Source organism: Anguilla rostrata, chromosome 5 (genome assembly GCF_018555375.3).
Source record: "Anguilla rostrata isolate EN2019 chromosome 5, ASM1855537v3, whole genome shotgun sequence".
Classification (NCBI taxonomy): domain Eukaryota; kingdom Metazoa; phylum Chordata; class Actinopteri; order Anguilliformes; family Anguillidae; genus Anguilla; species Anguilla rostrata.
This window is the reverse complement of record NC_057937.1, coordinates 23,159,915-23,177,676: the sequence shown is the minus strand read 5'-3', so window position 1 is coordinate 23,177,676 and position 17,762 is coordinate 23,159,915. Positions and strand designations below refer to the sequence as shown.

Here is a 17,762-nt window from a genome sequence, read left to right as displayed (position 1 = left end):
CACTGTTGTCATCCACTGCTTTGTCATCATGCATGGTGCTCAGGAGGACAACAGCCTTTCCCTTCTTCGGCACATAGCTCACCACGGTCATGTTGCCACTGAATCCAAATTCTGAGCTATGTCACTGATGGACATATCCCAGGCATCTTTCGGTGAAACAGCTGTTGAACCGGGTGCAGGTCCTGGGCAGCTCCTCAGGATGTTATGGCTTCTTGTTCTGCCCTGAGTGGGGGGATGCTCATTCCAGTAAGACCCCTTTTTACTCAATCTATTAGACTGGGTCTGAGTTTCCTCTTCAGAGGACTCATCAGACGAGTCTTCTATGTCATCAAAGGAGTCTTCTTCATTTAGGAGAGCTGGATTCCAAGACACACCCATAACTCCAGCTTGACCCTGTGGCACAAAGTCTAGGTCATCATCAGAGATCAGACTCAGAATCAGGACCAAGAATTGCCTCCTCATCTTCCTCATCCTGTTCTTCATGCAGCGTCTCTATGACCATTTTAGCAGTAAATCTGGAATGACTGGGACCAGCCATACTAACACTCTGGATAAAGAAAATCAAAAGCACAAGAATGTTTTCAAATGCACATCAATATACTGTTATATTTCAAGTTTTATTTTGTTGACCTAGCTAACATTAGCTAGCTGGAATAGAATATGTCAACAGCTAGCTAGCTAATAGTATTGGACATATTTATCTTTCTCACTAGTAATGGATGTCAAGGCCAAGGTAACCTTAACCTAATGTTTAAATATTATGCACAGTTATCTTTCATAAGATATCAAATATTTTCTTTAAATAGTTATCCGCAGTAAATATGTTCCTAATTGCAAACATTTACAAATATCAAAAGTTTATATCAAATTCCATAGTGAATACATGTGGGTCATTTTTGACCCATGTGTGTACATTTGATGTAGAAATACAAAAACAATGTTTGTTCATAAAGTAAGAAAGGAAAAATAAAAATAATGATTTGTGGTAATCAAAAACAAGATATTTAATGAATACTTGGAATATTAAATGATGAAATACATTTATTTCAAAGATATAGCAAAGAAACACTCAGTCATGCATGAAATAACATAGGAAATTAATACGGGTCATTTTTGACCCATGTTGTGCATTAGAAGGTTAGTGATACAAAAATGGTTTTTATTCAAAAAGAAAGGAAAAATTAAAATAAGGATTTGTGATGATCAAAAACAAGTTAATTGAGGAATACCTGGAATACTGAATGATGAAATTTTTTTTTTGCAAAGATATAGAAAATAAAAACTCAGCTGGGTCACTTTTGACCCATGTTGTGCATCAAAGGGTTAAAACAATAGATTAGAGACAGATTAATTTCAGCTTTAATTCACTAAATCAGAATTAGTGGCTCAAAAGTTTACATACACCAATTTGACTGCCTCATTAAACAGTCAGGAAGATTTAAAAAATGTATGTAAAGGCTTTTTAGAAGCTTCTGATTGGCTCATTGTCTTAATTAGGAGTTCACTGGTACTTAATTGGCACCTGTGGATGTATTTAAGGGGCTACCTTTAGAGCCACTGCCTTTTTGCCCTTGATACCATGGGAAAATCCAAGCAACTCAGCCAAGACCTCAGAAATTGTGGACCTCCACAAGTCCGGATCCTCCTTAGGAGCAATTTCCAAACAACTGAAGGTACCACAAGCATCTGTACAAACAATTGTATGCAAATATAAAAATCTTGGGAGCACACAGTAGAACCCCCTACTCCAAGACCGGCATAAAAAAGCCAGAATGAAGTTTGCAGATGATCACTAGGATGAAGACCTAGCTTTTTGGAGGAGTCTTCTCTGGTCAGATGAAACAAAAATTTAACTGTTTGACCATAATGATCAGCGCTATGTATGGAGGAAAAAGGGTGAGGGGCTTTTAATCCGAAGAACATCATCCCAACTGTGAAGCATGGCGATGGCAGCATCATGTTGTGGGGGTGTTTTGCAGGAAAAGGGACTGGTGCACCTCAGAAAATAGATGGCATCATGAAGAAGGGGGATTATCTAGAAATACTGAAGCAACACCAAGACATCAGCCTAAAGTTAAAACTTGGTCGCAATTGGGTCTTCCAGACAATGATCCTAAGCATATTTCCAAAGTCTCTAGCAAAATGGCTTAGAGACAACAAAGTGAAAGTATTGGAGTGGCCATCACAAAGCCCTGACCTGAATCCCATAGAAAATTTGTGGACTGAACTGAAAAAGCGTATCCGCCTGACTGAGTTACACCAGTTCTGTCAGGAGGAATGGGCAAAAATTCCAGCAAAGTATTGTGAGAAGCTTGTGGAAGGCTACCCCAGGATTTGATTCAAGTTAAGCAATTAAAAGGCAATGCCACCAAATACTAACAAAGTGTATGTAAACTTTTCACCCACTGAAAATCTGATATAGTATATAAAAACTGAAACAAATCTGTCTTAGTTATTATTTTGAAATGACCTCTTATGGAAATAAAGTATATACCCTAATTGACTTAACACAGGAAATGTATGGTAACATGAAATGTCTAGAGTTGTGAAAAAAGGAGTTTGAATGTCTTTAGTCCAGGTGTATGTAAAATTGTGGCCTGAACTGCAGCGCCAACAATGCAGGAGCAGGTTGTTACTCTGTCAGCGTATCTACAGTAGCTATGTGCACTGTACGCAATAGGTTAATCTCATTGTTGATTGCTTCATGATGTAAACTGTTTCATGTTGTAGACCACATTGTTTTGTAAATAAAAATCGGGGCCAAATTTCTGGACATAGAATTTTAGGGTTTAAACAGTCTCTCAAAGCAGATCTAAGATTGCTACTAATTAAGCAGGATCGTTCCTGTTGTCTTCCTAAAAACATTTTTACTAACTGCAACTTCTGCTGTTTGGAAATATTACAAAATGTCTGAAGATCATATTAGGATTGCAATGTAAAAAGAATGTTCTTTGAGGAGGAACTATGGCAAACATGTTTGGACCAAGACATTTGATGCAACACTTAAGGATGCATCAGCCCAAAGAACACAATTAATATCTGAAATGCACTATAGTAAAAAGGCAAAAGTTTCACTCCTTACTCAACCATTGATACAGACAAAATTTCAGAAAACCCAGAACTATGGTCATAACAGACAAAAAGAAAAGGACATTACAAAACAGGTTCCTTTTTTGACTGTGGAAGATAAATGATTCCACGGTCTAATGATTTTATCATTTTGATTATTAGACGCACATGAACCCAGGCCACCTACACACACACACACAAAATAATAATAAATAGATAAATAAATAAAGTAAAACTAGAAATGTGTGCATTTATTGGTAAAATTTGGTTGTGAATGATACTGGATTTCAAGTTTTTATTTTTATTTATTTATTTTTTTAGTTTTGACTGCAACCTTAAGCATTGGCTAAAATCAGACTGTCTCAATCAGTTCAGTGTCCTAAAAGACTCCAATAGGCTCTTGAATCTAAAATGAGCCTGGCTCTCCTCTGTCTATAACACTAACAATGTGGATTTTATTGAGAATTTTAACCTCTTCTGGGACCGCAGGTGCTTTTTTTTTTTTAGTAGAGACTTCACCTTGCTTGGGACATGGCAAATAAACTGCACAGTATTCAACACACACAAGTAGTCAAGTCCAGCAACACTGGATGTCCCCTGAGCCAAAGCCCCACTGTTGTTGGTTCCTGTCAATACTCTAATCAGTCAGTAAATGAGCTTAGGCTTTTGGTCAATAAATTGCCTTTAATAATAAGTCGTGCTGAACCTCCATGCAGGCATGGAGGGCACTTTGAAAAGGTAAGGCCAAATAAATGCTTTCCATAAATGTAAAAAATCTGAAAATCTATGTAACATTTGGTCCGCCGGAGAAGCGGATTTGTCTTGGTCACACCAGCTGGTGGAGAGAGTACGCACATGGGTTGCATTAAAGGTTTAGCCCTTAAAGGTGTGTTTCTCTCCACAGTTTGAGGCCGAGACCGAAAGCGCACACCAAGAATTCAAGTTCAAGTTTATTTATATAGCTCATTTCATCAAATGTTCTTTATATAGAAAAATTCACACTTGCATGTATACATGTATAAAGTTAAGTGGCAAAAGATGTATAAAATATACATATGAAAGAAAACATACACTTGCATATACAAATTTATAAATTTAAATAAAAAAAGTTTAAAATGTATCAAATATATATGAAAAAGCATTAGTCAAAGGCTACAGAAAAGAGGAAGGTTGAGCCCACTCTTAAACATGGGAAGGGTTGAAGCCAATCTTAAATATTCCAGGAGGCTGTTCCAGCATCTGGGCGCATAATAACAGAAAGCAGTTTCACCAGATCTAGATTTTACCCTAGGAACTACTAAGAGGCATGTCCCAGATGACCTCAGGGACCTGGTTGGTTCATAACCCACAAGTAGGTCAGAAATATACTGTGGAGCCAGGCTATTCAGTGCTTTATAAGCAAGAAGTAAAATCTTAAAATCTATTCTTGAGGCGACAGGAAGCCAGTGCAGTGATCTTGTGTAATGTGATATACTGGCTGCATCCCAAATCACTCCCTATTCCCTATATAGTGCACTACTTTTGGTATCAGCCATGTTTTGTAGTGTGTCCCATCTGAGAAACAAAATTGTAGTACACTATACACTGAACTATATCCGCCCCACAAAGCAAATTTTGGGACATCCAAATCATTTACGTCTTCAATGCATTGAACAAGTGAGTCCACTGGACTAAGGTCATCAGGGGAGAGAGATATATAGAGCTGGGTGTCGTCCGCATAGTTATGGTACTGTACATAATTTTTTTATATCACATGCCCGAGTGCAAGCATATAGAGATTGAATAAAAGAGGGCTGAGGATTGAACCCTGTGGAACCCAACATGAAATGTTGACCTTTTCAGAAACAGTTAATACTTGAGATAAAGTAATTCCTGTCCTGTAAATATGTCTTAAACCTGTTGAGAATCAGGCCAGATAATCCTACCCACTTCTCCAATCTATTCAACAATATAAAGTGATCAACAGTGTCAAATGCCTCACTGAGATCGAAATGTACAAGAATAGAAAGCTTATTTGAGTTCATCCAAAGATCATTTATGACTTTGACAAGAGCAGTCTCTTGCAGTGCTGTTGTGCGGTCTAAATCTTGACTGGAAATAGTTCCAAATGGCTACTTTGATTAAGTAGTCATACAATTGATTATACACAATTTTTTCCAGAACCTTGATAAGAAATGGGAAATTGGAAATAGGTCTATAATATTTAACATCGGAAGCATCAGATTTAACAAAGGCTTAACCACAGCTGTTTTTAGCGCACTTGAGAAAACACCGGACTGAAGAGAGATATTAACAATTTCCGATACCTCCTCTGCTAAGCAGTTAATAGTAGCCTTAAAAAATACAGCTGGGAGAGGGTCAAGGCAGCAGGTAGAAGATTTGAGCTTCAGTACAGCTTCTTTAAATGATATAATGTCAATAACGATAAAATGTGCCATAGCTCCTGTACTGTCGTTGCATGTGGCAGATGGAGGCATTACCTTCTTGCTTGACATAAGTGTGCTAATAGTTTGTCTAATGCTGATAATTTTATTGCTGAAAAGCAGCACATTTCTCACATTTTGAGGTGGAAAGCAACTCAGGGGCTATTAGTTAAGGGGGGGTATATAAAAAAAAGGTATGTGTGTATTGTTTGCATATTCACTAATGATCTTGGAGAAAAAGGACTGTCGAGCATTTTTCAAATCTAAATCTTATTTTTGAAGTCTATCCTTGTAAATATCAAAGTGAACATCAAGTTTTGTCTCTCCACTTTAGTTCTACCTGCCGGTATTTTCTTTTTTTCTGCTGTACAGCTATACTGTTTCTCCAAGGAGCTTTTTGCTTTCCAGAGATAACTCTGACCTTGAGAGGCAATCTCTTCAATACATTTGTTAGTTCTACAATTAAAATGTTCCACAAGATCAATGACTGAATGTGTGATGGGCACATTAGACCTAGTCATCATGTTCATAAAACTTTTATTTGAGCTTTCATCAACGTAATGTTTTTTAACTGTTTTTACCTGTATTTGAAATTCTGGGCTTACAGACACATTAAAAAAAATACACATGAATGATCTGAAATGGCAACATCAAGAGCTGAGACTGCAGTAACACTGAGGCCTTTTGTGTTGAGTAAATCTAGTGTATGCCCTCCTTCATGGGTGGGTCGATACATGCTGAGATAGTCCAAACTAACAGACTGATCAGTTCTCTGGCATGAGCATCAGTGTGGTTATCAACGTGAATATTGAAGTCTCCTGATATTACTCTACAGTCAAAATCGAAATTTTTGACAGTAACTCAGCAAAATCATCTATGGACCGCTGGACTTTTTAGGAGGACGATATATAGTGAGAAACAGCACTAGGGTAGCACATTTCATTGTGATTGCAAGGTATTCAAAACATGAGAAGTCCCCAAATGAGACTTTCTTGCATTGGAACACATCAGAGAATAAACTTGCTACACCACCTCCTCTCCTGCCAGTTCTAAAAACATTTTTTATTTTTTTTATTTTATTGGTTTATTTTTCAGGGACAATGCACACCAATCAACAGTCAAACTGTAAATGAGCCAGTTAGCCTGAAAGGCTAGTTTTCATCTGCTGTCCCTGGCCAGATGTTTAAAAGGCAGCCTAAAGAAATTGAAATTTGAGGGTGCTAATTCTAATAGGACAGTGGAGCCATTACTATCTAATCAAGTTTCAGTTAAAAACAAAAAATCAGGTTTATGTTCACTGATATTCACTGATATGTTCACTTATGCACCCTGAGGTCATCATTAATAATAAATGTCTTCTCAGCTAAGGATCTGACATTTAAATATAGCTGCAAGCAGTGATGAGGGGGCCAAGCAGTCCAGCAGGGCCGAGTCGCCATGGCAACTTGATCGGATCATGTCAAAAGCGTGGCTGTAAGCACTGATAGCAAGTTTTATGCCAATTGACCAAAGATTGGGTGTAACTGAGATATGAGCTCACGTCCTGTTTGGGTCATTTGTCTTTGATTTGGCTGTAATGGATGAACGTTTTTGAAAATCAAAAATGCATCAGAGAACTTTTTTGAGGGTTGGTCCGAAGATGATTTGTGCCAAGTTTGGTGAAGATTGGGCAAACTTTGTGGCCTGAGAAAATTTTTTAAACCTCGACTAAATCCAATATGGCGGCTGGATCAATTAGGTTGACATGAAAAGTTGCCATGTCTCGGCCTTGGGACCTCTCACGGTATTCACCAGACACAAGAATTTTTTTTAATTTATTTTTTAAGCAAACCAGTTATTAGCCAGTTATTAGCCAAAATGCATTTTTGCTTATTGCAGTGCCCCCAGTGGTCAAATGACAGAAAATGTTTTTGTGCTTCTCGAGTCCATGTACCAAGTTTGGTTTTGATACATCAAAGCATTGCTGAGTTATGACCTCACTTCCTGTTTGGTGGCTTCGCCGCCATTTTTGATTGACTGTAATCAACAAACACTTTTGTTTCTTGTCTTTGTTTTTACTTATTGCTGCACCCCCCAGTGGTCAAATGACCCACATTTTTTTGCACATCCTCAGGAAGGGGTACTGAGTGTATGTACCATGTTCGGTGTTGATACATCAAAGCATTGCTGAAATATGAGCTCACTTCCTGTTTGGCGACTTTGCCGCCGATTTCGATTGACTGTGACGGATGAACGCTTTGAAAAATCAAAAATCCATCTGGTAACTTTTGTGAGGCTGGGTCTGAACATCATCTGTGCCAAATTTGGTGACGATTGGACAAAATTTGTGGCCCGTGAAATTTTTTTTCAGAAAATCCAAAATGGCGGAAAATCCAATATGGCGGAAATTGATGTCAATTGGTGCGTTGAACTCGACTTGATCCAAGAAATCCAACGGTACCTCATTTTTAAAAATTGGGTGTACGTCTCAAAACTTACATGCATAAACGTACCTCAAACTTTGACCCGTTGGTGGCGCTACAGCACTCAAGATGGAGACGTGAACCTCGGTGAAAAGAATCATGGGACTGTTCCCAATCAGTGTGCCAAATTTCAAAACTTTTTACCATACGGTTCTAGGGGCTGCCATAGACACCCTAGCCAGAAGAAAAAGAGGAGGCCAGGGGCATAAAAAGGTAGAAACACAATGGGTACCTACGCAGCTTCGCTGCTTGACCCCCAATAAGGCAAGTTTCAGTGGGTATGTCATAGGCCTGGCAGACAGGTTTGCAATTCGAGGCAAATGTCAAATAAAAATCAGGTTGTTTAAGTGAGCTATGGTGGGTTTGAGAGGGCCATCACAGGCCTATGGTAGGAAATGGTGGTGCCTATGTTCAGTTCTTGTACAGGATATCGTGTTCTGAGAAATGCATTTCCTACCGTATGCATGGAGATGGGAGTTGATGTTCTCAGAAAGCATCAGGGCCCCCCTTCTGTTTGGGTGAAAACCATCTCTCTTTAGAAGAATAGGCCTTGCCCAAAACAGGTTGAAGTTGTTAACATAGGGGACCCTGATTGTCGATGACGATAAAACAGTCGGGACCACTGCTCGATCCCTCTCTGGTGAGTGGGGAGGGGGCCTGAGATGATGACCTTTTTCCCAGTGTCTGTGAAGTGATGAGTGATGAGTGCTTGATAGTCTGCCTTCAAAACATCTGACTGCCTTGCTCTGATGTCATTAGTGCCCACATGGATGATAATGTTCTTTAAGTTCCTGTAATTGATTAAGATGTTGGGGAGTCGGAGTTGGATATCCTGCACCCGTGCACCAGGAAAGCAGTGAACTTTGGAGAGGCCGGATAGTGGGGGCAGGTGGACATCACGGACCATGGAACTGCCGATAACCAGGGTGGAGGTGGTTGAGTACTTTGGGGTGGGAGGGATAGGATGGGAAGGAGGCTAGGTTGACAGGACTTCATCCTGAGCTAGTGCAGTGAAACGGTTTGAGAGGTGAAGTGGTGGTGGCTGGGGGAGGCAGTGATTAGGTCTTCCTAAGCGCCTGCCTATCTGCTGCCAGGCAGATGGCCGGGGCATGGAGTTTGTGGAGCGGCCAGGGTGAGGTGGGCTTATACTAGGAGGAGGATTTCTGTGGGTGGAGGCGATGATACTGGGAGGTTCCTGGGCAGGAAGAGTGGTGACAAATAGGTCAGAGTGGAGGGTGCCAAGCCCAGCAGCACCAATTAAGATAGTGGAGTTAAAGTGCTTAGTTTTTGGAGTGCTTAGTTTTTGCTTCATAGATCTTTAGTAGTTCTACATATTCACCCTTTTTTATGAATTTGTGGTTAAGGAGTTTTGATCTAGGACATGTATAGTTTAACCTGCTGTAGATATGCAATCTCTCAATATTTCATTTTAAACTAAAAAATAGCAAATTTTTCATTTTTTTGCCAAGACAATTGCATTTGTCGTACTTTATTTCTTCCAAAATTATGAATATAAAGTAATCTAAGCTAGTATTGTAAATGGTACAAATGTCTTGCTTCATTTAACCCATTTTTCAAGTCTCTGTGGTGTTCATCTGGAGTTATAAAGCTTTAAATAGAGTACCCCCTAAATGGGCAAGCATTGGCCAGATTTGGCATGTACGCGAAGTGGTTATAGTTGTTGTTTGCTCTTAATTTTAAAGAAGGTATCGGTTCAGGCACCGTTTAGGAATCGGTACCGTTTTGAAGTATCGGTTTTGGCACCAGTATCAGAAAAATCCAAACGATACCCAACCATATTGCTAACGCTAGCCAATGTTATTATTGTTTGCTAGCTAGCTATTGTTTTCTTATCATCGATGATCACAGAAGCGGCAGTGAGCACAAACACTCTCATCGCCATGTCTGTTTATGTTTAATGCAAACAATTTGGAATGTTCGTAAAATGCCGTTCAAATTGAACTGTTCAAAGAAAACATGTTCACCACGAACATTCGCCACTGTTCCCTGAATGACTCTTCTGTGCGATCAAGACCGAATCAGCTCATGCAGTGCACTCACCCGTGGGCATTAGGATGAAAGTGTCCTCCCCCAGCAGAGTGGCATTTATGGCCTCCAACTGGTTGAAGCGGAACTGGTGCAGGCCAAAGCGCTTGTGGAAGATCTTCATCATTTCCGAAGAGTGGGGGAAGCCAAAGCCCCGGAAATGATCATGGGCGGGGTTTTTGGAAGGAGGCTCTAAAAAGGGATTGCAGTTTAAAGACAGAAATCGTTGCGACTGACACCTAAGGGGCATAAATGCCTAAGCACCTAAAACAGTGATACAGTGCAGAACAGATCTTTGGACTTTGCACAAAATCTTGTCAAATTTATAATTAGTACTAAGCATTTTAACAGCCTTTTAATACCAGGTATGTTGCCTGGAAGAATGTGTTTGTTAGGATAGTTAAATCAAATGACATCAAACCACATACAATCAGGCTGTCCGACAATGCTTTACAAATGATATAATTTTGTAAAGGGAAATGCTACATTTCAGACAATGGACTACAGTCAAATGTACGGTTGATTCTAGCACGGCCAGGGTATAAAAAGTGCAGAGAGAAATTCTTTGGAAATGCACAAAAGGAATAAAATTAGATTTTATTAGCACATCTTGCTGCTGAAAAACAGTCTAAAGCCGCTTTTCCACCGCATGGTACTGGCTCTACTCTACTCGCTTTTGGTACCAGGTAGTTCGTTTTCCACTGCAGATAGTAGCCCCGTCAATGTAGCTGGTCATAATTAGCGACGCCGCATTAAACACGATGTTCTGACCAATCAGTGGTCTGCAGTGTTTTCACGTCATCTTTTGGTATCGCCTCAGCTCGCTTGGAACCTCGACGGAGGTGACACCAAAAAAGTACCAGGTACTATCCTCAACTTTTGCCCAATGGAAAACCAAAAAAGTCAAGTAGTCGAGTTGAGTCGAGCCGAGCCGATACCATGCGGTGGACAAGAGACTTAAAGCCCTTATCCCATTACACGTTGCAGTGAATTAGAACCTGTATCAGTATAATTTTGCAGTGATTAAGGTTCCTCCGAATGGTTTTCCATTAATGGAATGGTAGTAGCACATTCACTTGACATAATGACCTGGACTGAAGCACATCAATATACTGTATTGAAATCATTACAGCTCGCAAACTAGTTACATTCGGTATATGACAGTGCTTTTCACTCAGACAAATGTAACTTACCAGAGCTAAAGTTAACCTATCGATTTAGTTATAGTTAAACAACAATGTATTGGACCACAATGAATATTTAAGTGTGCATTCTCTAAATACTTAACCTCTTAGCGCAAAGCCCCTAGTGGTCGGCATGCCGGCGTGCCGAGATTACTAAACTCAGACATTCGGTGCTATTGCAACCAAAGTATGATTTAAAAACAGAAACGCACTGTTTTAGTTTAATTAGTGGACGATACACGACAACTATGCCGAATACAGAGTTTCGCAGTGCCACCATTGTCTATCTTGGCATTGATAAAAATATTCTTTCACCACTAAAAAATCGTATTCCGTCATAGCAATAAGATAAACCCAACAACAGCCCTAAGATATGCCTATACAGCAGTGAAAACGCTGCTCACTGAATAATGAAATAAACCAGAAAAAGTTTTTTAAAATGATACCATGTCATTCTAAAGCCAATATCTGGGACTAAATATTGAATAAATATATAACCTTACCATTGGTTTTACGCATAGAGATGTCCCTTTTGAGACTGAGTGGTCATATTATTGTCTTGGGCAATCCGTTTTGGAAATATACGCGCATGTGTGATGCCTGGGTACCTTCCAAAATAGCTGTGCGTAATACCACACCTGTTGTTTACGGCGTTGTCGCCCTTTTAGTACAGTCTGGCTTGATTGACAATTCATTTACTCAGTAGGTGAGAGTATAAGCTTTCTAACGATGTATAACATGTCTAATTTTGCTTTTGGAATAGCGTTTTATAGGTCAGCGTAACCGGAAATTTTCTTATCATCGCATTCAATTACGCATTCACGTAGTAGCAGTAAAACAAAGACGCTGCTAACGAAACCTTGTCAATGATTTTTCGAAATTTCTTGGAAAATACTATTATTATTGAGGACTTCTGAGTATAGCTAAGCCATATGTTTGCTGATAGACCTAGCTGACATAGTTTTCTTGTGTAAGACAGGAGCGGACAGACTATATCATTGATTTCCTGTCTCTGTCTCCATCTACTGAAAACGAAAAAAAGATTTCATCATTGCTATGTAAGTATTACTGCTCAAAATACTTCGGTTATATACGTTATTTGTAAAATTGAGTGTCTTTCAATAGGTTAGTGGTATTATATAATGTGGATATTTCACACTGCAATGTAAGCGTTAGTTAGTAGTGTAATAGTTTTTGTGAAGCATGCAACAGTGATGACGTGAGTGTTGGAGCATTGCCAAAACGTGGTGGACGGTGGAACATTGTTTTCATGTCGTTGTCCCATCCCCATACAAGAAAACATACGAGAGTACAAAGTATAGAAATACATACAAGAGTTAATTACACATTTAGGTACTGTACCGCATTGTGTGACAATATTTTTGCATTATTTTTTAACCTGATAGCAATGTTCCATCTTAAAACTTCATAAGGGGCTCATTTATATGCTTCATAATGGACAAAAAAGCATTTTATTTAATTTTGGAGAGATTTGGATATGTTTCTTGACCCTAGATATTTTAGACCACTGTAAGCATGTAGGCCTAATTCCGACTTGAAAATGACGCAACAGTGATTTTCTTGAGTCAAAACAGTTGATTTGTAGTGAAATACGTGAATATGTTGTGATTCACAGCAATGCATAATTTTAGACATTTTGGATAGATTCGGAGACGCTGGGTACACTGCTTAGTTTTTGCTTCATACATCTATAGTAGTTCTACATATCCACGCTTAGATTTTATGAACTTGTGGTCAAGAAGTTTTTGATCCAGCACATGTACAGTTTAACCTGCTGTATATATGCAATCTCTCAGTATTTCACTGCAAACTAAAAAAGTGCAAATAATTTTTTGATTTTTTGTCTAGACAATTGCATTTGTGGCACTTTATTTCTTCCAAAATTATGAATATAAACTAATCTGCGTTAGTATTGTAAATTGTACAAATGTCTTGCTTCATTTAAGCCATTTTTCAAGTCTCTGTGATGTTCACATCTGGAGTCATAAAGCTTTAAATAGGGAACCCCCTAAAAGGGCAAGGATTGGCAATATTTGGCTTGTGCGCTAAGGGGTTAAAATTACCTAGCCAGCTAACTAGCTGTTTAGCAGACTATTTGTTTCTTCATTGTCAAACAAACTCAGAAACAATGCCTACTGTTCTGTCCAATTACTGCTAGTTTGAGACATTTTTATCTTAGGTTTCAAAATAGTTAATTAGCTAAAGTCGTTAATGGCAGCCGTACTATGATCGTCAGGCTACCAGGCAGATGTCCCGGAAAAATATTGGAATTTAGCTGCCGAGCAGCTTGTTCCAGTGCCGTTGCACGCCACAACAAAAGGGACATATGGCTACAATGTTTTTGATTACCCTAAATTGAATTAGGTTCTGCTCTACTCCACCCCTAACAAGTGAATTTGTCTAGAGCATCATATTTAAATTTTGTTTTCCATTAGCATTGTTGTATTAACTGTCTGATATGCATCACATTGTAGCAATGTAATTATTTTATGGAAAAAAGCCTAAAGAATGACATTATCCTTTTCTTTACTCCCCCACCAATTTGTAATCATCAAAATGAAAATGGCAGGAACTTGCCTGGTGCGTTCACTTTTGGAAGCTGAGCAGAAGGAGTTTGCGGTGTGGCCTTATTTTCCCAAATTTCCTTGACCCCATTTCTGATTGGATGAACAACAGTTTCTGTCTGCTTCTTAGTGTCAGAAGAGGCACTGATAGTGATGTCAGTGCCATTTTCAGAATAATCCAGAAGGTTCGACTCATCAAAGTGGTCAAGGTCAAAATCGTCAATGTAGAAGTCATCCATCAGGGTGTCTGAGCTGCCAGCACTGGACTCTTTTAAATTACTGATCTGGGCATCGCGTCCAGACCTCTTTGGCAAGTAGCAACTTCCAGAGGTCTGCTCCTGGTCAGAACATCCCAGGGAGGATGTGGAGAAATGGGCATTAATGAGTGACCCGTCATAAGAGCTTCTGGAGGACCAGCACCTGGCCGCTTCAGTCACACTGAGACCAGATTCACCACTCTGCCTGGATATGTGATCGGGGGTCTGGAACCCGCTGATGATGCAGGAAGAATTGCTGAAAATTCTGCTCTCATAGCCAACTGTGGAAGACTTCCTGAGCGGTGAGCACTTCCCAGAATGTGTTCCATTGGCTGAAGGCGGGCTGACAGACCTGGGGTCACAACAGGTGGTAAACAGAGTTTCGCTCATTTTGGACTTCGCACCTGCTCCCAAACTGGCCTCTGAATGGTTTGTTCTCAGTGGCATTTTGGGCCACATCTTTCTTTCTAGCATCTTCTTTCTGCAAAGAAAAGCAGGTCAAAGCCTCAGGATTCAGCCATCAAATAAAGAGTGAAATATCCCCCTCAGATGGTCTGGACAGGTCCAGGTTTGATTTGGTCCAGGTCAGTGGTTACTCTAAAACTAAAAATATAATACCACAATTTACCAAGCAATGATGCCACAAACAGACATGCATCAGGGAGCAATAAGACCTTAATGCATAATATAGAAAAGCCATGGGTACACCTGAAAGGCATAGTATCTCTATGGATGGATGCATCACTTGCTCGCTCAATCACTCATTAACTTACTCACCTCTGAGCTCTGAGCAGCAGTAGCTCTGTTCCACAGGTCAGCGATATCAGCTGGTGTTCTGGGATAGAATCCACCAGCCCACAGATAGATTCCATCACACTTAAGGTATGTGATTGTACTACCTTGCCTGTCAGAAATGTAGCACAGAGGTTAGGGAATCGCACTCATAACCAGGTCTGAATCTCAAGTGAGCTGCTACTGTTGGAGTCAAAGCCAACTGAAACCTCTCTGCCTCTGGTTGGCTGCACTTTTAAATAAAATACCTGCAAGTACTGCTGGGTATAAAAACATATCCACAATTTTTTTTAACCATAATAACAACTAGCTTTCTTTCTTTTATGTGATCATCTACCTGCCCTGGGACGGCAGATGGAAATGAGCTGTTGACTAAATGTGGGTCAAAGCATCTCTCCTCTCTGTGATTTGTATTTGTGATGTATTTGTACATGGTGTCTGACTAAATAGAAGGATCATTTGAGTGCTGAGTGGATGTCATATCAGGATCTAATCGGGTATGTGCACAAATGGACACCAACATATGCGAAAGAGTATTCCCCCTGATCAGAGACAGCAAAAGACGTGCTGTGACCAAACGCTGTTACGCTGGGCCTTAAATAGCTGTTCCAAACATCCACATCATACACTGTTGGAAAGCTTATACTCCTCTACTGGATAAAAGAAAATTGCCATTCAAACCAAAATGAAATGAAAAGGGCCACAATGGCGTGTACAGCATGAAGAAATCTCCGAAGAAATACAGGCGTTGCAGAGGAGCGTGTATTTCAAAAACAGATTGGCCAAGACAATAAATTACCACGTAATCTTGAAAGGGAAATCTCTGCACACAAAACCAATGGTAGGACTGTATATTTATTCCATATGTACTAGAATGACACAATATTTAATTACACAAGAATTTCACTTGTTTAAGTTGCTATTTAGTGAGCAGCAGTTCTTCCCACTGCCGTTTTGTCATACTTTCAGGCCATTGTTGCTTTATCTAAAATTATTGGGGGTGAAAGAATATTTTTATGAACTCCCAGATAGACATTGTCCAGTTTGGCACACTTAGTCAGTATAGTTAACATGAGACTGAGCAGTAGTGTTGTAGTCGAGACCACCTAATCTGAGACCGAGTCAAGACCAAGGCCGAAGGGGGCTGAGACCCACACCAAGACCAAGACCAAGACCGAGGGGGGGCAAGACCAAGACCAAGATCGAGGGGGGGCGAGGAACCCTGGATCTGTATGTGAGAGTATGCTGTTAACAAACAGAAACATTAGTTTATAGTATTAATATTAAACATATATATTTATTTGAAATTAAAATTTTCAACAAAATTTTGAAACAAGTTTAAATTTAAATTTGTTTACCGTTAGCCTGTAGTAAAAAATAAAAAATAATTTAACAATAGAACAGAATACAACAATTTAACAAAAATATTTTAGCACAATGCCTGTAATGGTGCTTGCCTAAGTGAAAAGTTGAGATTTAGTTTAACTATTTTTCCATTGTGAAGTAGCTCGTAGTTTGGTAAACTAGTTTTAGAGTAGTTTCCTCAACACTTTTGAAAGGTGAGTCTCTAGTCAACCAAAATACAGATTTTACTAGATTACATTTTTTTCAGTTGGCTGTGTGACATTATCTGTCCGTTGCCCTGCCTTGCACTCCAAGAACCTGAAATACAGCGAGGAAGAATCTATATGATTGTGGGTAACATGAACATCAATCACATCAAAAGAGCAATCTTAATCATAATGTATAACAAAATACTCAACTTTATTGGCAGGAAGGCCACTTTGAAAAATGTATTTTATGTTGGGGGCCAGAGTAGAGTGACAGGGGTCTGCATGCGTGCTTGTTTTTGTGCTGCATATTTGTAGACCCAAATTGTGACTTTATGGTGATTCTGTAGTTCAGTATATAAATGGTATGTCCAGATTCCTCTAGGTCTCTAGTTTCATATCTTCGCTGTAGCGTTAAAACTGAGCTCGTTAGACAATCCGGAAGACGGCGATACGCTCGTCTTCAGAGGATTCAAATCAAATATGGTTTTGGAAATGTTAAGTGATATTGATAAATGACCTCGTAGGCCACAAAAAAAATGCTTCTTTCATATTTTTTATTGGGGGGGGGGGGGGGCGACAAATGCACGTGTTTTAAATATTGAGGGGGATGTATCCCCTACGTCCCCCCAGAAATCTACACCACTATATCAATACATATATGTATTGATCTAGTGGTGTAGCTAAGTAGACTATTTAACAATTAGCTAGCTTCTAGCACTAGCACTAGCAAGCGCTACACTACCATCAACACAAAGCACACAGCACTCATACGCCGGTATGCACTTACAGCAGCTAGCCACCTCTACAGCATTTTCAGTAATACGGGAGTATGCAGCTGAAATCCTCTATGAGAAGCAACCTCACAGCGATCTTATCTACAATCAGTAGGTAGCTAATGTTGTGCTTCACTTTGGGGTGTTTATTCCGCAGGACAAGAGAGAGAGCCAACTTTTTTTATTTTTTATTCAGTGACATTTCCTTCTGACATCTATGACAGCGATCGCGACCACATTTATTTTGCCTTTTCTGTATAGCTATTTCCGTGGATAAAATTGCATTTATTATTATTATTTATTGGTAAAAACTAGGGCTGTCAATCGATTAAAATATTTAATCGCGATTAATCTCATGATTTTTCCATAGTTAATCACGATTAATCGCACATTTTTTATCTGTTCAAAATGTAGCGTAAAGGGATATTTTTCAAGTGTTTAATAATCTTATCAACATGGAAGTGGACAAATATGCTTGCTTTATGCAAATGTACGTTTATTTATTATTGGAAATCAATTAACAACCCAAAACAATGACAAATATTGTCCAGAAACCCTCAAAGGTACTGCATTTAGCATAACAAAATATGCTCAAATCATAACATGGCAAACTCAAGC

At 39.3% G+C, this 17,762-nt stretch overlaps 1 protein-coding gene across 3 annotated transcripts in view; it reads right to left on the bottom strand.

The window, feature by feature from the left end:
* blm (BLM RecQ like helicase) overlaps nucleotides 1–17,762 on the bottom strand; it is a 144,355-nt gene that overhangs the window by 108,712 nt on the left and 17,881 nt on the right. For all 3 annotated transcript variants that reach the window (XM_064335637.1, XM_064335638.1, XM_064335639.1), the window contains 3 exons: nucleotides 14,804–14,930; nucleotides 13,783–14,507; nucleotides 10,016–10,192 (listed from right to left, as the gene is read on the bottom strand). In XM_064335637.1, the coding sequence (XP_064191707.1) occupies nucleotides 10,016–10,192; nucleotides 13,783–14,507; nucleotides 14,804–14,930 (1,029 nt within the window). The remainder of the gene's footprint in view (nucleotides 1–10,015; nucleotides 10,193–13,782; nucleotides 14,508–14,803; nucleotides 14,931–17,762) is intronic.